The sequence below is a fragment of the Equus asinus genome, chromosome 24, assembly GCF_041296235.1.
Source record: "Equus asinus isolate D_3611 breed Donkey chromosome 24, EquAss-T2T_v2, whole genome shotgun sequence".
Taxonomy (NCBI): Eukaryota; Metazoa; Chordata; class Mammalia; order Perissodactyla; family Equidae; genus Equus; species Equus asinus.
In genome coordinates, this window is record NC_091813.1 from 69208830 (window position 1) to 69233703 (window position 24874).

The window sequence follows — 24874 nt, forward strand, 5'->3', positions numbered from 1 at the left end:
TTGAACCCAGCAGCTGGCTCCAAAGCCACATTTTTTCCACTCATTCAGTCTGCCTGTAGGTTCTCATAACCACGTGCCAACTGTCAAATATAAGCATTGCTCATGAACAGCTGTCACCCACTAGTTGCCCTGAGGAACTCAAGTGTGGGTTTGGATATTTTAACCATTTTCCCAAATTGTCCTTTCCCTTTTGCTATGTTAAGGAGATGCAATCACCAACCACCCTGAACCAGACCAGGCCTCCCCGCAAGAGCTGTGCCTACGACCTTTGCCTCATTTTTAATGCTGAGATCTCTCCAGGAGGAGCTTAGGCCTTGTTACCATCACCTGTAGTGTGTGTGGAATCACATTTTCCAACTGAGGCTGTGCAAGAGGACTCCCACCTCTCCCTTCTGAATATTCATTCCCCATCCCAAATAAATGTCCCTGCTTCCCTCTGTTCGGGGACGCATGACTCTGGAAATGATTCCTCATGGTCTCCTATTTGCCGCAAATACACTTTACTTTGTGAGACAACTGCTTCTGGTGTAGAGTCTGATTTAACTCCCCAGGAGGGAACCCACTTTGGGTTCAATAACACAGCCACTCAAAATAAGATAATTTTCATTCCTTGTTTGATGTCTGTCCTGCCTCTTCTTACCTGTTAGACATTTGATTGCTGTTTTAAGCAGTGTGCCACAGGCCGTGGTCGGCGGAGGCTGTCTGTGGGCACAGGCGTCCTCGTGGAGGCCTGAGAATGTAGGATTGAAGGCTGATGGTCTGGGTTTAAATCGCAGCACTGTCATTTACAAACATGGGTGTTAGACAGGTGAATTAATCTCTCTTAGTTGGTTTTGTTGATAATTAAATCCCTGCTTTCAAAAGTTACAATTAAGTAAGGTAGTAAGTACACACGTCTGTAGTGTGGTACTTGGCACATACAGGCCAGTGATTTACAACCAGAGCCGTGGTTATTATGTGATGGAATCCAGACAGTCATTGAATAAATGGCTTGGATTGTAGAATCCTAGAACTGCAGAGTGTAAGCAGACCTTAGAAATCTGAAGTATCTTTGTGCCCCTTCCTGTGCAGGGCATCAAAGAGGAATCAGCCTAACATCCAGGTTTTACTTGAGCTCCTGCTGAAAAGTAATTTTTGGTAAATCCTACCTCTTCCCCTATTTGCCTGTTTTCATTTCCCTTTGTCCGTTGTTATCTGCCAGCCCAATAAGGCTGGTTTGTGAACTGTGACAGTGCTGTTAAGGAAACAGGCTCCGTCTCCTTGCCGTGAACAGACACACTGTCACGGATGTTTTCCTCATGCAGATTCGGCTCTGCTAATTATTCTTCTTTAAGAAGTGATGGCATGTCAGGACCTGAAACCTGGGGCCACTGCCTTTATTTAATTAGGCAAGAGTGAATTTGCACATGCCTGTGCATAAAAAATAATTGCTTAATGTAATTGAATGTTGGGTTTTCGTATGCCCTTTTCCCAATGAGGCAGCATCTAGAAAGATCAAAAAGTGATTTATTCCAATACAGGATGTGCAAAGGGGACTGAGTGTGTGCCACGTGCATCTTCATTATAAATGTTAGTCTGAGACCCAATTAAAACCTGTTATTCTCCCTTATTAAAATCACTTTTAAAAAACTTCAGGCAGCAGGGTTTTATGATATCACAGAGCAAGCAGCAAAATTGGTTGTGCCCGTGAGCTTCATTCATTTCCCACGTGTTTATTTCCCATCAGAGTCAGGATCTGAGGCTTGTGACACTAACCTAGGGGGCTGCTGGGTCTGAGGGGATGAGAGGCCTGGACCCTGAGGAGAGTTAGTGATCCTCCACACACACACACACACACACACACACACACACACCACACACACAGGAAGCTACCTCTGCCCCAGGGCTCTGTGTCACCTCACTTCAGAGCCCATCCTGGTGGAACCCTAAGTGAGCCAGGGAACACGGCCCTCTTCTCTGATGCAGGCTCTTTCCCCTGAGGGCAGGGGCTCTTAGCTTGGGATCCATGTGGCTTTGGCGTTTGATGGGGGGTGGCGGGCGGGGGGGGGGGGGGATTCTGTGATTCCCATCAAGTGATTCACGCACTCCCCTAGGAAGAGGGTCTTTTGCCAGATTTTTTGTGTTCATGATCTAAGAAAGGTTAAGAAACAGATCTATTCTACCTTTGCTCTGATCTTTTGAGACCAGATTGTTGGAAGGAATTTGATCCTGGGAATCAGATGGATTTGGGTTTGAATTGTCTCCAGTGGATTTTAGCTGTGTGGCCTTGGCAGGCTGTGAAACCTCTCTGGACCCCCATTTTCTCAAATGTAAAACAAGGGTAAGAATGCTAATTTAAGGTTGAAGTGACAGGTAGACTAAATAGGGAAATAATAAGTACTAACTTTCTTTTTTTCTCTTTCATCCTGTGAACAAAATGAAACCAGTGTCTGTCCTGTCTTTTCCTTGCTGGATCTTCCTAAGCACCCATTGTGGGGCCCTGAACACAGTAGGTCCTCAAATGTTGGCTGAATGGATGGTTGGATGGATGCATGGGATGCCTTGTCTGGGGCCCAGATGAAACCTCTCAGTCTGCTTCCTCAAAGCACTTATTTTGTGAGAAGTTCTTGGTGCTGCAGCTGGCTTTGCTAAGGGCTGACCACCTCCCAGGACGGTTAGCCTGGGTCCTGTGCACAGTCTTTCTGGATATTGTGACAAGATTAGGTCTGCTTATCCTGTGCTGAAAATTATGGGCTGTGCTGGGCCTTTGTCGGCATCAGGGCTGGGCAAACTCAGCCTGTGGGCCAAATCTGGCCTGTTGCCTGTTTGTGTAAATAAAGTTTTATTGGAACATAGCCATGCTTGTTGATTTACATATTGTCTGACTGCTTTTGTGCTACGGCAGAGTTTAGTAGTTAGGACAAAGACCATATGGATTGCAAAGCCTAAAATATTTATCATCTGCCTCTTTTTTTTTTTTTAAAGATTGGCACCTGAGCTAACAACTGTTGCCAATCTTTTTTTTTTTCCTGCTTTATCTCTCCAAATCCCCCCAGCACATAGTTGCATATCTTAGTTGCAGGTCCTTCTAGTTATGGCATGTGGGATGCCGCCTCAACGTGGCCTGACGAGCGGTGCCACGTCCGCACCCAGGATCTGAACCAGCGAAACCCTGGGCCGCCACAGCGGAGCGCACGAACTTAACCACTTGGTCACGGGGCCAGCCCTATCCTCTGCCTCTTATGGAAAAAATTTGCCTACTCCTGATATGTATTATCTGTACTCCTTACTGTAACCCCGTATGATTGACCTCAAGATGCCCTTTGTGTGGCTTGGGAAGCTAAGACTCGACAGAGCTCAGTGTCTCGGTGGTGATTGCACAGCTTACAGATGGTTGGGGTTTGAGTCCAGGTCTATGGGATTCCACAGCCCATGTTCTCTCCACTGGATGCTGACACCTTTCAGCTTGAGCAAAACCTGGCTGAACCGATGACGTCTTCCAGTCCTGTCTGGTGGCCATCACCAGCACAGGGAGCAGTTCAGTGATATCCCCTGGAATTGTGGCACACCCTGGCGGTCCTGGCATTTGTCCATAGCCTGGCTCAGTCTGTAGGATAAGTCATGTGAATGTGTAAGTCAGGGAGTGAGTGGAATGAGGATTTCGAGGGCTGGCTGCAGATGGCAGTAATGTGGTATGCAGCTGTTTATGCAGACATCATGCTGCCTCCCAGGGCTCAGCAGGGTTGGCATTTCCAGGGCGTCCTTGTTGCTGCTGAACATGCCATCCACTCTGCGTGGTTCCCCTGGGGAGTCATGGGTAATACTTGTGTGTTTTCAGCATGCTAGCCACTCCGCAGAGACTTCTCCTGCTCCAGGCTGCAGGACCATGAGAGTTGCAGACCTCCACATGTGCTCACTGGTACTGTGCCCTCATTGGCAGATCTGGCTCCAAAGTCTAGATGCAGATCTTTCCCAGCAAATTAGTCCCGATGCAACTTTGATGTTTCAAGGGTTTACAGGTGAAGTTCTGTGATTCTTCTGTTAATACTCCCTCTGCCCATTATTCCCACTTCTCATTGGACTTCCACCCTTCCAGTTAATGTTCCCATGCTTATGAACTGCTTATGATTAAGCGAAAGAAACAAAATTGGAAAAACCAGCTATTTCTGCTTTATTTAATTGACTGAATAGCAGTGTTTGCCTTGTTACTGTGACAAGCTGACAATGATACAGCAACAAAATTGTAGCCACCCAATTGGAAGTAACACCCTTGGGTAATTTATCCATCTGTCAAAGGATGGATCTAATGAAAATGGCTGTAGTGTAATCGCTTGTCATATCGAAGTGGATATTGTAACTTTGGGTAGTGAGAGGAGACATGGGAAGGATTAGGAAGGCAAGTGTCCTTTCTGATAGAGTGCGTTCTTGTTCTGTCTCTGTGGCTGGCAGCAGGGAGTGTCTTTGACTCTCCCGTTGTGCCGTGGAACTGCGGGTGGAGAATTCCATGGAGGAGCAGCAGAGCTGCAGGTGGGCAGCAAGGAGCCAGCCCTGTGATTAACTTTCTGTCTTCTTGTCGACGGCAGCAACCCTTCTTTCTCATAAGACGGAATCCTGTAGTCTTACCCTGTGGCTTTCACACTCTCTAAAGTCAATGACTCTTTCAGTTCATGCTGAAAATATAAAACAGGTAAAAATGAGGCTGCTCTGGGTTCAGTGGGGGTGGAGTAACCTGCAGAAATTAAGCAGCATTTCGTTTGTTGTGCCAGTGGGGTTCCATAGGGAAGTCATGGTTGGATTAAACTTGTGGGTCTCTTGTTTAATTATTTAGAGGAAAAGCTTCTAACAGAAAGAGGTATTTTCCTTTGTAGCCCTTTTGGTTTCTCCCTAACATGTTTTAGCGCTCAGTAACTCTCTGGATTTTTTTGTCTCTCCCATGACAGCAGGTCCTTCTCATTGGTCAAAGCTACTGAAGGTTCATTTGTATTTCTGTTTTGGAAGTGTGTTTATTAAGAACCCATCACAAAGTCCAGATATACCTCTTACTGGAGACTAAAGACCAAGTTTAAAAATTATAAGTGATTATTGAACACTTTGAGTTGCAGAGAAATTGACAAGTTGATAGCATTTCAGCTATCGACTGAAAGCTGACTGATGAGGCTGCGTCATGGTGGGATAGAGGTACGAGCAAGGCGTCAAGACCTAGATACGTGGTACTTCCTAGAGTCCTTCACCCCACGTGCACGGGGCACAGGCAATTCTGTTAATTTGGGAAGGAGCGAGACATACTCATGGTCTGGGGGTCCCCCCGTGTGATAATTAGTGCAGTTATTTGAGAGACCTTGTGTGCCCTCCCTGTAGCCATACTGAGAAGACCAGCTACTGACATGCCCTCATTTCTGCCCAGCTTTTTTGCTGTGTTTTTTTGAGTCAATGTGCATTTTCATGACTGGTTATAGCCTTTGTGTGTGTGTTTGGCAGAATTGGGGGGTGGGTGCACGTAAGCTTGTGTCACTTGAGAGCCAGCTCTGCTGAGCTCCCGCCATCCCCTTATTTCTGTGTTTCCAGGGAGAAGTGCCTGCTGCCTTTCCAGCTGGCTTTGGAATCCAGGAATGCAAAGCTGGCCCAGCACGCCTTGGCAGGGATACAGGTACAGCTGTCAATGAGTGCGCGGGAGGCAGAAATCGACAGGCCACAGGCACGGGGTCTGCTGGACAAGGGATGATTCACATCCTGAGTGGGAGGGTGCAAGATTTCATCACACTATCAGAATGACGTACGATTTAAAACTTATGAATTGTTTATTTATGGAATTTTCTATTTAATATATTCAGAACATGGTTGACTGCAGGTAACTGAAACCGTGGATAAGGGGGAACTGCTGTAACTTTAAAGAGTTAATATATATGAAAGAGTGAGAAAATTCCACCTCTTTTTCCTCCAGTGGATTGGAATTAGATAATATATGTATTAATATGCAATAGCATTAGAAATTTTTTAACACTGTCAATATTATTAAAAACTCTTTGCCTTTCTCCACAGTAATTGGGCCAAACATAAAAATGCATGGAAGTTGATTTTGAGCTGCCACTGTGTTCCTTTTTCTCTAGTATTGTATATATTTTCCATTAGTTACTTTTTTTTAACCTCAAACACTCTAAGTTACAGTACCCTGTTTCCCAGAGCCCACTCAATCATGGTGACTTCAGTGACTGGCGGGCAGGGCATCTCCTTTTACCATCCCTCGTTGCCCCCCACTAGTTTTAGGTGCTTTTTGAAGGCTTCCCAATCTTTATCACTTTAAGTAAATCAGGTTTGTATATAAATTTTAAGTCTGGGCTTCCCTGCAAGCACTATGTGATAGTGAAAAATTGCTTTGGGGAGAATATAGACAAAATTTCAGGGAGTCCTAAGAAGGGTTTGAAATACTTGTTTTCCGCATCTGCAGTGGCCTTGAGCTAAAGGATGGATGAATCAGAATTCCAAAAGTTCTTCACATCTGCAACTCTATACTGAATTGGACAAGGACAAATTTACCAGGTCTCAAAACCAGCTGCCCCAGGACAGATGCAGGAGGACAACTTAAGTGCGGCCCTTGCGAATGAGAGTTAGGGGTTTCAGGGCGAGTCAGCACAGAAGGTGCTGTGACTTACAACTAAGCCCATTTGGTCTGAGAATGTGGTTAAAGTTATGCACAACTATTTTTTTGTTTTTAGGTAATAAACACATTTAGTTTTCTTACAAAACTAGAATTCTAGAGGTGGGCACTTCCAGGCTTACAGCAGCTCAGTGGTGCCACCAAAGACCCCATTTCTTTCCCCCCCGCCATCTTTTTACTTTTTGTTATTTGTAAAGACTTTATTATTTTAGAGAAGTTTTAGGTTTACAATAAAATTGAGAGGAAGGTGCAGAGATTGTCCCATATGTCCCCACCCAACACACACAGAGCCTCCCCATCACCAAACATCACTCACCAGAATGGTACTTTTGTCGTTTTTTGTTTTTTTTGTTTTTCACCAAGGATGAGCCTACACTGACCCATTATAATTGTCCACAGTCCACAGTTATCTCAGGTATCCTCCTGGCTGCCTTACTCTTTACTGTCAGACCACCTTGAAGTGTTACACTGCCCTGGAGGCCACATGTTCAGCAGGAGAACGTCTGGAACCACATCATGCCAAGAGCGCTTGAAGGCACCCGAGAAGGTTTAGTCTGGAGAAGGAAGGGCTAAGGGGGACTTCATAGCTGACTTCAGATATTTTAGAAGCTTAATCCCTGTGGCTCCAGGGAAGGATGAGGGAGCCAAAGTTGTAGGCAGATGGGTTTTGGTACCATCTAACAAGGGGTTTTATGAAGAGGAGTTGTCCTGAAATAGAAAAAGGCTGTCCTGGGAGGTGTAATGACACCTGGCAAACCTCATGAAAGTGAGTGTCTTCTTATTTAGGTTTTTGTGAGATTCATTATTTGATGAGAATACCGTAAGATTTGTGGATTCATGAATAATTCTGGGTAAATGACAGCTCACAGTAGGAAAGAGATAAATATCTGAGAAATGCACTTATCCACAAGACCTCCTCATTTCCTGTGACAAAGCTGCCTTAAGGAAGGCTCTGTGTGATGTGACTGTTGAGGGGCCAGATCCCCCTGGCCACATCATCCTCTGTCCCCACCAACCACATAACCTCTATGGCCACCCCATTAGAATCTCGGTTGATAAAATTTAGCATGGATTGTCTAATCACAGGAAAAAGTCTTTGCCAAAAACCATTTACCAAAAGTTTGATGCGTTTTTCTTTTCAATGGCACAGAGCATGAATTCTTGCCTAATGGCCTCTCTAGATGGCTCCTGAGTAAGAAAAATTATCCTTAACGCGCATACTAAGGAGCAGCAGAGTAAGGCAGTGAGGAACCTCTCTCTGATCACTGCCCTGTGCCTCCTACAGAAGCTCCTGTCAGAAGAGAGGTTTGTATCCATGGAGACGGACTCTGATGAGAAGCAGCTGCTCAATCAGATCCTGAATGCTGTGAAAGTGACGCCTTCCCTCAACGAAGACCTGCAGGTGGAGGTCATGAAGGTTTGTGTGACGTGGCTACAGTTTGCATCATTGGGACAGGAGCAGACTCTTACCCCAGCCCTCACTATTATCTCGAAAATGCCTCTGCATTGTGATCATGCTAGCTCACCCATGATTTGGAATACATGGTTATTATCCTGGCTTTTGGCCCCCCAGAATTACCTTGATTGTTGAACAGAAATGACAAGTAAGTAAAAAGCTATAATATCAATACATCCATAATATTTTGAGCCTGATCCTGCATATGAAATGTTGCTAGGAAATACATTTATCACTTTTTGAATGTATGTGAGTAGTTCTAACTTGGGGTAGATCTGATCATTCTGGGTCTTCTGCCTGCCTGTGTATGTCAAAACAAAGCAAAGACCTAATGATGTTTTGACATATACTAAGGTTTTACAATAGTCCGTTTAAGGAAAGGAAGACCATCCTTGGGAGCCATATCAGAATCACATCTTTTTTTTTCCATCCACAAATTATGTGAACCTTATCTCCCACATTCCAATTACCATCTCCCTTTTGGGGATGGCATCTCTCCCTCCCCTTTTCCTTTCCCTCCCTTGAGAAGCACCATGATCAGAAGCCCCTTGTGCTGACTCTGGAGTGTGTTGTATCCTGTGAGTGAACAGAAAAGGATGGAAATCTTTGCCCCAAACCAGCGTCTTGGTCAGAGTAACACAGCTGGAACCAATGAGCTGGCTTTTAATAATGCCGTCTGTCCATTTCTTCCCTAGAGGAGCGTGTGTAGAGAAACGTTTAAGGATAGTTGGTGACAGATAATGGTTGCTTTCTTCCTGGAAATACCATGAAGGATTTTTGTCTTGGATAAGAGACTTCACTTCTCTAGGTTTCAATTTCTTCATCCATAAGAGGAAAGATCGACTTCAGTCATGACGCTTTCTTAAAGCCCTGGGCCTCACCCGAGCCCTGTTGGTGGGTAATTTAGTGTCATGATTAAGAGCTCAGACTCTGAAGCCAGCCTGTCTGGGATGGGATCCTTATTCTCTTCCTCGTTGGATGTCCTTGGATGATTCCTTAGCCACTCCGTGCCTTGGTGTCCTCATCTCTGTAGCACCTACCCAATAGGATTGTTGTGAGGACCAGATAAGGTGATATTTGTAAAGAACTTGGCACAGCATCTGGCACAGAGCTAGTGCTGTAGAAGTATTCATATTATTCCTCCTCCTGCCAGCGCCTCCTGCTGCTGCTGAGCCCTCAAATTGATAACTGAGCAGTAGGCTTGCTCTGCTCCCCACCATCGGAGCCAGTCAATCAGGAGCTAGGGATGGAGATGGGAAGTTTAGTCAGATCAAGCAGCACAATCTGGAAGATGGCCGACTAATGTCTCAAAAACCCATCTTCAAGGATTACGGAATCTTGAGGCAGTTCTATAGGGAAATGGGCAGTAAGGAGGGGGTTTCCTTCAGGCATGATGGACTCCAGGGTCTTTTATTGTACCCTTCTTCTGCCAGCTGTGATGGATACCTTGTGGGTATGTTTGCCGCCTGTGGTCAGCCTGTTCCTGGAGAGAAACTCATAGAACAAAGTTTTAATTTATCAAGCTATTGGGGAGCACATGTGTAAGCTGAGGCCGTAAATCAGGAGAGCATGTGAATTTCTTAGAGTACCTGCAGAGCAGCGAGTACTCACACAGAGGAGGGGCTGGGGCCATTTAGTGTAGCAAGACGGCCCCATTCTTGCTCACTTACTGTCTCAGTGGGTGGGTCTAGGAATATTCTTATATACAGTGAACATCAAGAATCCCTGAGTTAGCTGCTCTTTAAGATCTCATTCGTCTTTAACGCTCCTTGATTCTGGAATGTACAGTTTGCCTTATCCTTTGACATAGATTTGGCCGCTGTGCATTCGTAGGAACCAAAGAGTAGCCCTCTCTAGGCTTGTTTCACTTCCCCCCACCTCTGTGCCTCCATTGAGGGAGAGCCAAGGCCACCCACCATATTCATCACTTCTGTGGCTTCCAAGTCTAGTCAGTGAGTCCTTCTTCTCCTAGTCGCTCTCCAAGAACGGGAGAGGGAGCTTTGGTGTCATACTAAGAGACACAACTCACAGATTTCATATTATTGTGGAAATTCTCCCAGGAGTACAGCTTTTTGTGGAATATAGAAATTTGTATTAAAAATTAAAATGAGAAAATACCTGTTGTTCTGGAAGCTATGGAGAGCCAGATGTTTAATGGTTATGTCAACAGTAACACCTGTTTTGAAGATGTGCTTGCTTCTGATTCTACCTGGCGGTGCCTTTTGCTCACCTGCTGACGACAGGAGTTGACACATGTTTCCCCCGCTGGAAACCTGGAAGCCTGTCATAATGATGTCCTGTTGACACCACAGTGGACTGTGGTCCTTGTAGTTAATGTCTGGGAAGAAATCAGACATTGTCAGAAAAGGAAAAACAGTCTGGGCTGCCATTCTTACCATTAGATTTACAAAATGCTTAAAAGATAAGGGCTTTTGCTACATTGCTATCATATTTAACTAAGTGTTGGAATAGGGGAAAAATACTTCAATTCACAACAAACCTAGCCTTAAGCTAGTTTTTTAATAGTATAATTTTATTTAGACAGACTTTTTAGCTAGAAAATTAGTGATGAGATAACTGTACTTTAGTGTGATGTTAGCATCAAATGAGACTTCAGAGACAGTGGTCTGACTGTGATGGCTCACAAGTGAGGGTTCCATGGTCATTTCCTATTTCTGAGATTTAAATTCTTTGGGTATAAAGGTTTATACAAATTATGGCATTTTTGGTTTAGAAATAGTAAGTTTTACACCCTTTCTCTATGAGTGAAGAATTTCTATACCAACTTCAGTCATCTTCAGAAGCCTGTTCCCTTTTATCTGGTAATTCTGTAATACTTGGAATGACCCAGGCAAAAATTCTTAGATAACTCTTTGTTTTGCTAATATCATTACCACATTAAAGTGCTTTTACCACTTGTTCTCCCAAAAATTATATTTAAAAAAGAGAGAGAGAATTGGATAAGTCCTTAGAGAAAAGACCCGATTCCATTACATGTGAAGGTTTATTAGTTTATTCTTGGTGCTTCTGCATAACTCATTCTGATAGCAAATTATCTAAACTAGATATTTCCTGTAAAAATCCTCCAGTCATTTTATATAAATATTTTGTAGGTACAGAAAATCTTTTAAAAATGAGATGTGGTAGGCATTTTCAAATGTTAGTCTGAGTTTACTATTCAGAAGAGAGAAAGCCACACCATGCAGTTTTTATTTATGTCTGTCCAACCACAGCATAGTACATTTTTATATCACATCCTAGGTGCTGTTTTTTAAAAAGCTCTATCGTGCATCTTACTTACATATGCCATCTGTGAGGGTTTGTAAACATGAGAAATTGAACCGTGTCATTCACACTCTTAAGATGTCTAGCAATTGTATTAAAATCGTGGAGAGAAAACAATATGGTTTCCTTTTTTAGAGATTTCCTTGAGATTAAACAAACTAACTAATAATGAAACCCAAGATTCTAATGGTAGTGTTCTCATTTAGGAAGAAGCCCCTAGACTTTCAATTGGAGGGTAAAAAAAAATCAGTGATGCTCACTTCTAACAGATTGAAGAGGAATGTGGTTGGATCACTTAGTTTAGAAACTGCTTTACATCTGTTTTACTACCTAACAGGAAGGGAGAAAAGGCAGCCTTGATTTACTGAAATGGCCATGGAATCCAAATAAAAATTTTATAGCTTGAGCAAATAAAGTGTCAGAATGTAGAGAATCAGAAAGAAATAAAGTGTCAGAATGTAGAGAAAGAAAGTTTCTCTGAAGATCCATTTCCTTTGAAATGGATTGCAGATGGCAGGGAGCTAAATATTTAGGTCAAATACTTATCCGCCTGGTAACATTGTCCCAGGCTGTGAGCCACGCAGACTTGACAGGAGCCAGTGCATAACTAATGACATCTGTGACTAGAGCAATTAGGACTTTTCCCCCTCTTTCTGATGGATATCCTTTAGTGAAGTTATTAACCAGTAGAGCTGGCTGAGGCTCCCTAGTGAAGGGACATACTGGCTCTCTGCCTCTGTGAGAGTCAGAGATGAGAGCCTTCTGTCTGGGGAGGGCAGGTGGCCTTGATGGGGAAGGATATGATACCAGGTACTGAGAAGGCATCTGATGAGTGTTCTGTTGTCTGATGCCTTATTTTATGTGCATCTTTAGATAGTAGAAATGAGTGTTGGTGGAGTGCTTTACAATTTCAAGGGAGAAATGACAGAGGCTAATTATTTAACTTGGATTATGCATCACATACCCTGGTGGTACTTTCCTGTCATCCTCACATCACACCCCCCATGAAGTGGCGGGGCCAGTGTTTGGACTGTGGTTCAGCCTGGGGCAGTCGGTCCTGACAGACACGTAAGTCTGTAGGTAGCCATTACTGTTCTTTCTCATAGAGGGCTAAACAGAAGAGTCGAGTCGCAGGCTAGGAAGGGCAGCACCAGGAGGGCTCAGAGTGCATGTGTCTGTCCCCCATGACCGCATATACCCCCTCTGGTCCATGAGCCAGATTCACCTGTGAAGAAAGGGTTCAAGCCTCTTCTCCACCAGATTACTAATGGCTCTGGGTGGGTGGGTGGGTGTGTGTGTGTGTGTGAGTGATGGGTTGCAGGAAGGGAAAGAGAATGTCATTTCCTGTTGAAGTATTTTTATGTTTTATAACAAAAGCCAAGCAAACATCATCAGAAAGTACAGAGCTGAGTGACTCAGGGAAGAAGAGCTTCGCTCTGTGGCTGGTGGACCAAAGCTTCAGGGAGCCCCTTAGAATGCTGGTCTTATGATGAGAAGGAGAGAGTGCTTTTGAGTTGTGTGCCAGCACTGCAGTCAGTGCCATGGTCCAGGAGGAAGAACCAGCCAAGTGGCGGGACCGTTTTTAAATCCCCTCTCAGAAAGGCTTTAATGCAGTCTCATATTTGGGCCATTTATCCAGATGGATGATTTTGATGTTCGTAACTCTGCGTTTGTTCTTCTGCAGTGCCTTCTGAAAGGAATGATCATTAGTGAAGTTCAAGGGGAAACAGATAAAGAGTCTTGCCTTCTCAGAACAAGATGAAACCCCTTCTTAGCCTAAAGCTACGGAGACACTGTAGATTTGCAGCAATCTCTAACCCTAGGGAAAATCCAGAGTTTGGTGAAAAGTGTTTAATTTCTGAACCTATCACTGTCAGGGATTGATCTAATGTACTGACAAGCATATTATTTCTGCAGTTTATGCAGCAAAGTGTCTAAAATATATGGTTCTGCTGCGTAAATGTTTCTCAAGCAGCCATCCCTCTTCCTGCTGCAGAGATCCGTTGAAGACGGTCTTTTTCTGCTTATACACACGTGGATAAAGTTTTTACTAGACTTTTCTGCCGTGCTTCTGCTTTGGTATGACTGTATTAGACAGACACTAAAAGTACATGAAAAAGTAAGAAGCAGATGTTGCAAACTTAGAAATGTGACTTTCCTTTAATAGTTTATGCATTATTTCTTGAGATGAAGAGATTTTCATATTGTCTGTTAGTTTCTTTTTTTAAAGCACCACCGTTTCCAGGTGCCATGCCATTTGAGTACAACTGAGAACAACCATGCTACATGTTTTAAACCTTTTCCACATTATTTTCATTAAGCAAGTACAGATGTTTTTAGAACATGCTCAGTATTTACTGTGGAAGTTGTAGAGATCCAGTAGAGTGGGGACAGCCTGCAGTTTTTCAGTCATTTATTCATCAAATACTTGGCTGCTTCCTGTGTGCCAGGCACTGAGCTGGTCACAGAAGATCCTTGGTGAAGAAAATGAAATCAGAACCAAACAAAAACGGAATCTTCATCTGTTTGGAGGCTAGTGATGGAGATAGAAATCAATGGAATACAGAAATACACATAAACTGTGGTAAATACATGAGAGAAAAATCTAGGAAGCTAAAAGAATTTTTATAACCAAGCCTGATGGCAGGTGAACAGAGAGGACGGAGAAGGCTCGTCTCAAGAAGCAGTGTCTGAAATGAGTGGGGTTTAGAGCCTAAGAGGCAGGCAGGGGAGGGAGGATTGCCTGTGAGGATTCATTCTAGCTGAAATAAGGCAGACGTTTATTTTTATTTTGTGCAAATGTGGGTCAGTATTGGCTGCACCATGTTATCAGAGACCCTTGTTCTATGGATTTGTTTCTCCACCTTGTGGTCCACAGCAGTGCCCCATCCCCAGCCAACACATCTGCGTTTCAGCCGCTGGCAGAAGGAGGGAAAGGACGCTTCTGCTTCCATCCCATTGGCCAGCTCAGGCATACGGCCAGACTCAGTTGTGAGGAGGGCTGGGAAGTGTAGTCTTTCTTTCGGGCAGCCGTGAGCCCAGAGTCCTGCCCTTGGAAAAGAAGGGCGTTGTGTTGAGAGAGATCTGGCAGTCTGCCACAGTCACTTATCACATGAGAATCACAGTCTGGCTTAGTTTCCCCAGCCAAAGGTAGCTGGCACATCATCCCTTCCACCATCTCCTGCTCTTTTCTTACTGCACTTTTCTCCGAAGGAAGGGATGACAGTGCATTCAGAGAGGTGTGAAGTTACCTTAGGCTGGTGGGCTGCCTGCAGTGGCTTGTTGTGATCTCCCCAGGTCGCCAGTCCTGAACTCTGACGCAGGAGTGACTGGAAAATTTCACTAGTTAGTAAGTGAACACTCGTTATATATTCATATTGTTTTTATCCTTTTGGTGCCTGGCAGAGCACCTGGCACATGGCTTACTAATTGCTTGTTAATTTAGTTGTTGACTAATGGAGAGGAGAAGGCGACATGTGTGGTGGTTTTCACTGGCCCCCCAGGATACACAGCAGACAGAAGAAACTGAAGTTGTGGTTATAGATAAGAGTCTGTGTGAGTTCAAAATGAGAAAGATGAACACGGATTCGCACTTTAGAATTGACCTACCCTCGTACGCCATCGGGTCCTTCTCTGTAGGTAAATTCAAGTTGGAGTGGTTCAGGTACTTGGCTGGGCTCACATAGTTGTTGGTAGCAGAATTGGTTTTTCAACCTTTTGTATTTTCTGGAAGGACTTTGTAGCAAGGCTAGGAGTCAGTCTGCTTTTTGGGTGTGTGGTTTTGGACAGGTGGAGAAGAAAACTTTCCATACTTATGTTTGAGTTAACCACAAAGTCAACAGGAGTAATATGGCTTCTGAAAAATCGGGAAACATAATGAGAGATGAGAAGTCTCTCAGAGTGGATAGGGATTCATTGAGGACCCTGTGAGCGGCCAGGTGTGTCTGCGAGGTCCAGTGGCTGGATGCAGCTGTCCTGTAAAATGGTCACTGGACTCTCTTGTTTGGGCCTTGCATGCCTGGTGACCTTGGGAAGGTTACTTAATGTATCTGTGCCTCAGTCTTCTGATCTGTAAAATGTGAATAATAGTGACACATAGCTCCCAGGGTTGTAGTGAGTTAATATAAAAGAAGTGCTGAGAATGATGCATGATGCAAGGTCAGTGTTAGCTTTCATTTTTGTTAGTTATTAGAAAAAAAATGTGTAGTATAACAGTAAAATGAACACCTCTGAGCTCACTTAAATTATGAACCAGAACATTAGAAATACCACTGTTTTGCGAGTTTCTTCTTATCCCTGTTCCTTCTCTGTAGCCCATCTATTCATCCTATATCAGGGTAATTTTCTTCTATAGTTATGGAAAAGGAGAGTGTGTGTTTCCACATGGATATTTCTGATTCCTGAAAAAGAACCTCATCAGATTTACTACTGTTGAATTGCAGCTCTCTTGCTTGAAAGAGGAGTTTTGTAAATTATTATGTACCCATTACCCACCTAGATATATTTAGGGTCCTAACCATTAGCCGTGATTCCAGACTACAGAAAACACCCCACTATTGGTGCCAGTGAATGTCTGTCTGTTCCATCCTTCTGGGCAGAGTTCATGTGACTTGGGTATTCTAGAAGAGCTTCATAATTATTAAATGTTTAATGTAGTGAATCACATTGGCCTTAGCCCTTTATAAACCCTGTCCTGAGGGACTGGATTGGTCATGTCTATGGGCATTGACTGTAAATTATCAAAAGTCTCGTGCATATGTGGGCAGACTGTCTGAGATGAGGCGCCCATTCTGGGGAGACTCTGAGAGGGAAAGAGAAAAGGGGAGTAAGGGTGTTCTGGAACATTCTGATGAAATGTACTTAAAAAATCCAGCTGTGAGATTAGGTCAAAATAAATTAGTTACAGACTAAACTAGAAAAGATAATTTATTGAACTTTTAAACTTGTTTTCTTTTAGACTTTATTGGTTATGAATATATTTTTATTACCAACAATATATCAAACTTTGTAGGATTAAAAGCAAAACATTCAAAGACAGGGTTTATAATATAATAGAAAAGAGATACAGTTGTACACAATTACCATAATTCAAGATAGTTGTGTGTGTTGTATTGGAAGAAAAGTTGGGTGGGAAAAGTCAGAAGGAGAAACCACATTGAGCTGGGCAGATCAGCACCTCAAGGCGGGGTACTATTTGAATGGGCCCTTGAAAGGTGTTTGGAGTTCAGATCATTATATGGGGAGGGAGGGCCTTCCTGGTGGAGAAGAAAAGTCCTGCAGGCGAAAGGCACAGGTGTAAGCTGGGCTTAGCGAGGGTGGTGGACACGGAGCCTGGAGGGGAGCTGAGGCAGGTGCTGAGGGGCCAGGTCAGAGTAAGCATTTGGGAGTGGGTGGAGATCAGGGCCTTCGGAGGAAGCAGGAGAGTGGTTGCTGGATGCTGAAGGGTGGGGCGGGGGCAGGGTTTTGCAGGGTGCTCTGGGAATCCAGAGAACAAGTCGGAGGCACTGGTGAAATGACTTATTTTGAGAGCCCAAGCAACAGGTCCCCAGGACTTGAGCCAGGGTGGTGGCAGTAGGAGGGTCCCCCGCAGCTGAGTGCGCTGAGCTGATGTGCAGATGGAATTGGGAGCAGCTGGGGACTGGCAGTGGTGGAGGCAGTGGGCAGGTGAGAAGGGAAAATCCAGGATGCTTACGGGACCTGGAGCCAGAGTTTCTGGCTGAATGATGGGTTTGAGGGGGTTAACTTAGGGGAGAGCTAGTGAGTTCATATTGTCAGATATCAAAGAATTATAATATTTTAAAAGAATAATTTAAAGAAATACAAGTAGTTTAACATTACAGGTTTTCCAAAATAGAAAAAGCTCATTGTCAGCCCCATCACCACGACTGATTTTTGTATATTCATTTCTAATCATATCTATTTATGTGTTCACAGTTCTAGTCATTGTGTATATAGGATTTTATTTTTTTCTTTTCATTTAACTTTAGATTATAAGCATTTCCCACATGACTGTGTTTATTCCTTTAAGGATAATTATAATGGTTGCATAATTAAGAATTTTAGAACAGGAAGAAATGTTAGCTGTTTACTGTCTTGGAGACTGAGTGTAGTTGACATGATTTTCATGAAATTGCGTATGTTCATTTGTGTTGTTTATAAGCTGAAACTTGGGAGAAATATTGGTTCTAGAAATAGATTTGTGAGGCCTCTGGTTTGAGGGCAGAGTTAAGAGAGTTTGCCAAGGGAGAGAGTTTAGAGGGAGGAGAAAATAAGAACAGTTCATTTATTTGTTTGAGTGAATTAGCTCAGTTCACTATAATTTAATATTTACATGTTTTTTCTATGGATATCACTGGTACAGTATTTCCTAGAATTCAATGCCAAGGGCACATCTGAGGAATGTCAGTGAATTGTTGCTGGTGACAACAGATGAACCTGAAAAGAACCTGAGATGTGACTGTAAACCGATAAGTCATTTGAAGTGTTTTCCAAACTGGGGACTTGGAGTTTTAGAAAAATCTTCTATTGACTGAAAAAATCTCCCAGAATAGCTATGTGCCAGAAGTTGGGCAGGGTGAACCAGAAAGTGGTTTCTCTGATTACCTCTCACTTCAGCCTAAGGTAAATCAGTTTAAGTCATGAGTGGTAGCAGTTTCATGGACTAAAATAATTTGATTCATTTCCTTAGATCTGGATAAAGGTTGGATTGTAGCTCAGCTGCCTGTGCTATCTTCAGCCGCCATCTCAGTGGCTGGCCCCAGACCCCCTGGAAGGCCTGCATTCCAGCCCCGAGGCTTTGGGAAGCAGCCATCCCACAGGCGTGAGGGGAGAATGACCTAGCAGGGTGGTTCTTGACAGGGTGCCATTTGTCCCCCAGGGAACATTTGGCACTGTCTAGGGATATTTTTGGTTGCCATAACTTGGGGAGGGAGTGCCACTGCCATCTAGAGGGTAGAGGCCAAGGATGCTGCTAAACATCTACAGTGCACGGGACAGGCCCCCACAAAAAGAATTATTTGGCCCAAAATGTCAGTAGTGCTGAGGTTGAGAAACTTTCATCAAAATGAGAAAAAAATGCTTATCTTTGGCACCTACATCTTTCCGTCGCTTTTCCTGACGTGACTGCGCTTTTCAGATTCTCGTCACTGTGCCCAAGTCTGGCATTAAGTCAGCTTCACTTTCTCCTTTCCATCTAGTCTTTTTTATCCAGGGTTTCTATACACATTTTAAATTGAGGGGTTGCCCCTTGCACATGGTGGCTGTTCAGTTATTGTGTTTTGATGTTGGGGTTTTTATTAGCCCTGTAACAATGGCTCCCTTTCCTTGGAAGGCTTTGCGCCTATCTTCCTGTTCTCTTAGCTCATCTGTGGAGGCCATGCCAGCAGGCGCGATTGCAAGACGCTGCCTTCTCACTCAGGTTCCTGCTGTTCAGTGATAATATAGTCAATATGCTTTGAAGACCCTGTGAGGGATGTATTTTTAATGGAATTGCCTTCGGGATTTAGTCCTCCTGTTTGCCTTGAGGCCGACGTGCTCAGAATGTGAATCTTTCCCCTCTCATTATGCAGTGGGAGTCAGACATGCTAAATTAATTTTCTGTGGCCCCAGGTTTCCTACACCCAGTCTCTGTTTTAATCCAGTGAATTAATGCTTGCTAGGCATTGGGCACGTGAACGTTAATCTGTTTATCCTTTTTGGTAAGTCATTTCTGTCTGCTCCGTCATCCTCACTAGACCCTGTGCTCTTTATGTATCTCATGAGTCGTGGGGACCGTGGGCACTGTCAGCCCTGTCATTGAAACCTGCTGTGCTTCCAGCACGTAAACTGTGCATGAGCTTAAAGAGCCAGCTTTGTTAATGTGCTCCACTGTCGTTATTGTTTTTAGTTTTTGCGTGTAGCTCAGTGAGTCTTCAGATGTTAATGGCCAGACATTAGATGTGGAGAGCTTTGTCTCAAAGATCTTTTGAACAGCATCAGCATTGGCTGGGTGCAGGGAGCCTCAGCTCCTTCAGACTGGCGCTGGGAGGCCTCGCTCTGCATTTGCTGGCTTCCCTGAGGCACAGGGAGTTGAGCCTCCTCAGTTGCCCTGAGCCTCCTCTGTTGCCCTGAGCAATCAAATATTGCCACCTTGACACCCTCCACAAAGACGCCACCACAGGTGCTGCTCCCACCTCCTCCAGCCACTGCTACCAAAATGCAGCTCCAGCTCACAGAAAACCAAGCTGGTTTTGAAAACGTCTTTCCAAACCTACTCTTGCACACCTCATATGAATGCACAGAACGATGGAAGGCAGAAAGTCAATCATCAGTCTTATAAGTAACATTAATTAACCAGTTCAGACAAATCTTTGTCATCATTATTTTCATATTGTAAAGTATTGCCAATTGTCAGTTGTTATTATAAATACTCAAAAAACCAAGAGCCCAGATGGACAAACTCACTTCCCCATCTCCACAGACTACCACCTCCACCAGCCCTTCTCTGATACCCACCCACCAGCCTGCCATGAAACATGGTGTAAAAACAATGACTCAAGAAAGGGAGGCTGTGCGAGGTAGCAAAAATCACAGTAAGAAAGTGTCATCCGAGAAAGCTCGAGGGCCTTTCAGATGGCCCATGGATGTTTAGTCTAATGGGAAGATTGAAACAATGATACGTGATAGGGGCCGTTTTAGAGACGGTGGTCAGAGAAGGCCCCCTCCTCTCTGGGGGGTGACCTTGAGTTGAGAGCTGAGAGAAACCAACCCAAAAAGTGAGCAGCGTGAGGAGCACGCACAGGAGGGCGAGGCCAGGAGGGATTCAGGCAGAGGCGCCCCCAGGACAGACGTGTGGGAAGAGGTGGCCTCTCCCAGGCCAGACCAGGTCCTGGTGGCACTGTCCTCAGCTTTCATCCCTTCTTGTGTACCAAACCCCGGCCCCCAAAGACAGTCATTGAACAAAGGAGAGCCTTTTCCCGTGAGGCTGAGGGCATTTACTCCACAGTCCCTCTGTCGAGCCAGCGTGGCTTTGAGATGATTGGATCTCTTGGCTATCAGGCACTTCAGGGTCAAAAGGCTGAGGAGCAGACCCACAGCTAACTTATCTAACCTCACAGCTAAAATGGATAGAAGTCCCTTTTTTCTTCTCTAATTACATCCACATTTGCCCTCCCCGAGGAGTGGCTGCTCCCGGCATGGGGTCTGGTAGCTCAGAGGGAGCGGCAGCCACCAGGGAGGGCCCTGTGCCATCTGGCCCTGCACTCCTGGGTATGCTGAGGTTACAGCCTGTGCCAGTGAACATGCGGGGCTCCAGTGCTCTTTCCTGAACTGGGCAGACCCAGGGAAGTATTGCAAAAGGCTGTGCTGACAGGCCAGGTTCTAGGCAGGACTGCCAGTGAGAAGAGTTGCAGCTCAGAAGCCAAATGGATAGGGGAGAGCCTGGTCTCTGTCTACAAAATTAGAAGCAATTCTTAAAATGTCCCGGGCTTTTATTGATCTATTTCCTAATAGCTCTCCAAGTAGAAAGTGAAACTTTTAAGGGTCCTTAAAGGTCTTACAAATGTCATCAACTCATTGTCTACATATCTTGGTGAATAAGGGGAACCTGGGACTACTCAGTAATCCCTAGGCAGCGTTCTAGGGGAAATTACAGGAGGGAAGAGGAAAGCAACCGTGGAAGAATTTCTGATCCCATGTGAATTTGGGAAGGGGACAGACACAGGAAAGTCCAGTGAAGCTGGGGTGCAGCGAGAGGTGGAGACGGTATTGCAAGTGGCTCAGGAGTTGGAATCAGGTTACATGGGTTCAGATCTCAGCTCCACAGCTTGTTACCTGTGTGTTTAATTGTTCTGAGCTTCAGTTTCTTTATAGGTAAAATGAGGACAATAATAACCACGCTTAGTAAAAATACCAGTCTAGACAATTCACACAGCCCAGCGCAGAGCCCACGTGTGGTTTTCTTTACTGCTGGGCGGACCTGCTGGAATGTGGAATGCCATTTCTGGCCAGTCTTGCAGTGGTCCTTCCCTTAGGGAGGGGTAGCGACCTCTGCTTTTTAAAGTATTAGTTTCTATTTTATTGGACAACGTGTGGTCACCAATCAGAGAGCAGTGGGTGGGACAGAAAGAAGCGGGTAGAGCCAAGAGCAAAGGAGCCACGAAGACAGGGCTGCATGAATGGCTTGTGAAAGGGAAACCTGCTTCTGAGTTTCTGACCACTCTCTCTTCCTCCCTCCCTCGCCTCCTGGTTGTTAAAGGTTTTACTCTGCATAACCTACACCCCGACCTTTGACCTGAACGGGAGTGCGGTGCTGAAGATCGCAGAGGTGAGTGCCGCTTCCCCCTGACGCCAGCGCTGCTTGTGTGTGTGCCCCTGCTCACGCTGCTTCTCCGTCTGGGATGCGTGTGGGGAGCTGGCCCCCAGCGCTGGGCAAGCCCTCCTGACCATTGCTGCGGGGACTCCCGAGGAGTTGCCCTGTGCAGCGCAGGCTGCGCAGCCGCATCCTCCGCATCCTCCTCGCAATGCTCTGCATGCTTTGGTCGCTCCGAGGCTTTAAGGGGGGAAATAACAGTACTGGTTGTCCTGACTGCCACACAGCCTGTTGCTCCTGCTCTTGCTATCTTAGTCTGTTTTTGCTAAGATTGATTGAACAGCACTTGATTTTAAAAATAGTCTTAGAAACCAAGTATGAGATTTAGAGGGACGAGTATTGATTGACTCCATCCGCTCCTGCACCCTGCTGCATGCACTCGTAACTGTCACTGGAGAGCCTTCTCTTTCTGTCTGCAGCCCGAGTGGCTGCGCCTCCAGCCCTCCTGAGAGCATGTACCCCAGAAGCCTGGCTCTGGGCTGCGGGCATGTGCCTTTGGCGTTTGGAAACATCATCATTCCAAAGCTGTACCTTAATCTGCTTAGAATATTTCTCCTTTCATTTCTTGAAAAGAATATCTTCAAGATTTGTATGTTATGACAGGCGTACATGTTCAGACCTCAAGGAGGCAATGATTTTCTGAATTCTGAAATTATGGTGAAAGAGAAAGCCTGCTAGCACTCATGGGTTTTTGTTTTGGTGGTGACTGCCGTTTAATGGAGTGTGCAGGTAGTTGATGAGCATTCGGGCATGCTTTCTGTTTTCTTCTTTTTCTCATTGTTAACAAAGTAGAATCGACAAACACAAGTTGAATATCTTTAAGGTGTACAACTGGGTGTTTTCGCAGACAGATATGTTGTGAAATAATCACCACAATCAAGCTCATTAACGTATGTGTCCCCTCACGTGGTTAACATTATCATGGGTAGTATTTAGTACCTATATTGGCCAGTATATGTGCTTTATGGCATCATGTGGCATTAAAGAGTGCAAATCAAGAGAAAGTTATTTCTGCACACGTGGAATGTTTTCATATGTCTAGCAGAAGACAGAGAAGCAGACAGCTGGCCCCTCACTACAACATAGATGACTTCTCAAATGCACATTACGTAGGTGGAGAGAATGTTGTGTTTTAGCACTTTATGTGTTTTACTCTGTGTAAATAAAGACATAGAATAGCTACCAGTATTTTTAAATTGAAGTTTAAGAGATAACCTATGAGTGCTCTTATTATTTGCAGGTTCACCTTTTTTTTTTTTTAACCAGGGTAAGAACACTTAACATGAGATCTGTTCTCTTAACATATTTTTAAATGTACAATCCAGGAATGTTAACTGTGGACACAGTGTTGTACGGCAGATCTCTAGGACTTGTTCCTCTTGCATAACTGAAACTTCATACCTGTTGAATAGTGACTCCCTATTCCCTACCCCCAGCCCCTGGCAACCAACATTCTACCCTCTGTTTCTATGAGTTTGACTATTTTAGAGACCTCATGCCAGTTCGCTTTTAAAATGACAAATGTAGTTTCTGATCATAGCAAGAAACAGGACTGTGTGTAGGAAGCTTGTTGGCTCTTTGCCATGTGAAGAAAATTCGCATGTCACCATCCAGCTGGTCCCCTGCTGATGGAGCTGGGCTGCAGGGTGACAGGTTGGTGCAGGACCCTTGGGGGGTGGGGGGGTGGCGCTCCCAGGGATTCCCAGGCTACCCTCGAGAGGTGGAGTGGGTTTTCTTTATCATCCTCACAGGAACCAGGCTTTGAATGAGCATCTGGAGGAGTCGAGATGTAGTTCCTGAACAGCAGACACACATGGCCATGGACTGCCAAGTCAGGGGTGTTCACTGGGGTATCTGGAAGCCAGAGTAAAGACTCAGCAGACCTGTCCAGACAGGATGAAGCATCAGAGCACAGCAGTCTCTACCAACACCTATACAGAAAAACAAAGTTGTGTTCTGAGAAAAACCTCAGCCCCAGAGCCGTGTAAATACGAAGGCATTTGAAGAGCCAGCCCCGTGGCTTAGTGGTTAAGTTCAGCTGCTCTGCATTGCCGGCCTGGGTTTGTTGCCCAGGCACAGACCTACACCACTTGTTGGCAGTCGTGCTGTGGCAGCAGCTCACATAGAAAAAGAGGAAGATTGGTGCAGATGTTAGCTTAGGGCAAACCTTCCTCAGCTAAAAAGAAAAAAGATGAAGGCATTTGAGCTTGGTGGTGAGAAAGCAGGGGCTCATAGTCCCCCTGTTTGGGTGTAACTCTGGCTCTGCCACCTCCCCATAGCTTGCCTTGGATACCTCCCTACCTCCCTAGCTTCCTGTTTGTTTCCTGTAAGAGCAGTGCTAAGAGTACCTGTCTTGTAGTGCAGCTGTGCAGTTAGGCAAGAAAGTAGGATCCATGTAAAGGGTCCAGCTGCAGAGTAAATGCTTGGTTAGTGTCAGCTGCCATTGTGATGGAGCTGCAGATTGACAGTGATGTCCAGTTCCCACTAAATAGCGTTGATCTGGCCAGGATCCTGAAAGGACGGGTCATCGATCGGGCGAGCTTCTGGAGGGAACAGTAGCAAGCTTGTTCCCACTTCTAGTCCTGCCTGCAGCCCTCTGAGGCCCTCTCGCTGGAAAAGCTCCCAGAAGAACACAGAGTGAAGGTGGTGAAGCAGGGCTGGCTTTGACTTGTCCGTCCTGATGAAGGCTTGGGACTGCATTCCTCCGAAGGGAGGACTTGGTGAGGATGTTAAAAATAGACTTTTCATCCTGCATTTGATCATGGGCACCCTCCCTTTACAGTGTGCAGGCTCCCAGAAGAGGTTTTTGGCCCTGCCTCCCCTGCAGACCCACGAGCAGATCCTTTACCTCTGTGTCTAAGGCAGGATTTATAATGTGGCTGCCAGTCCTCCCACGTATTGCTAGATCCTCCGCTCTGTTCCATGACTGGACACATCGCAGGACGCACAGCATCACAGGGCTGGGGGCCTACTTCGTGCAGCCATGAGAGTCACCATTTCATGGCGCCGTTGATAGATGCCGGGTGCAGGCTCACTCCAGTGTTGGTGTGTGCCTGGCGTAAGCACTAGCTTCAGGAGAGCGAGAGCCCAGCTCCTTTGTCTGGCCAATCCGTGGGTGAGGACATTTACTCAGCTCATCTACTGAGGGGCA

General features: G+C 45.1%; 1 protein-coding gene across 7 annotated transcripts in view; it reads left to right on the plus strand.

The window, feature by feature from the left end:
* Positions 1–24874, plus strand: part of ARFGEF3 (ARFGEF family member 3) — a 143181-nt gene that overhangs the window by 27008 nt on the left and 91299 nt on the right. For 6 of the 7 annotated variants that reach the window (XM_070496127.1, XM_070496124.1, XM_070496126.1 and 3 more), the window contains 3 exons: positions 5545–5626; positions 7920–8051; positions 21610–21678. In XM_070496127.1, coding sequence (XP_070352228.1) covers positions 5545–5626; positions 7920–8051; positions 21610–21678 — 283 coding nt within the window. Of the gene's footprint in view, positions 1–2426; positions 2489–5544; positions 5627–7919; positions 8052–21609; positions 21679–24874 lie in introns of those variants that run through there. The other variant, XM_070496131.1, reaches the window with a different exon arrangement.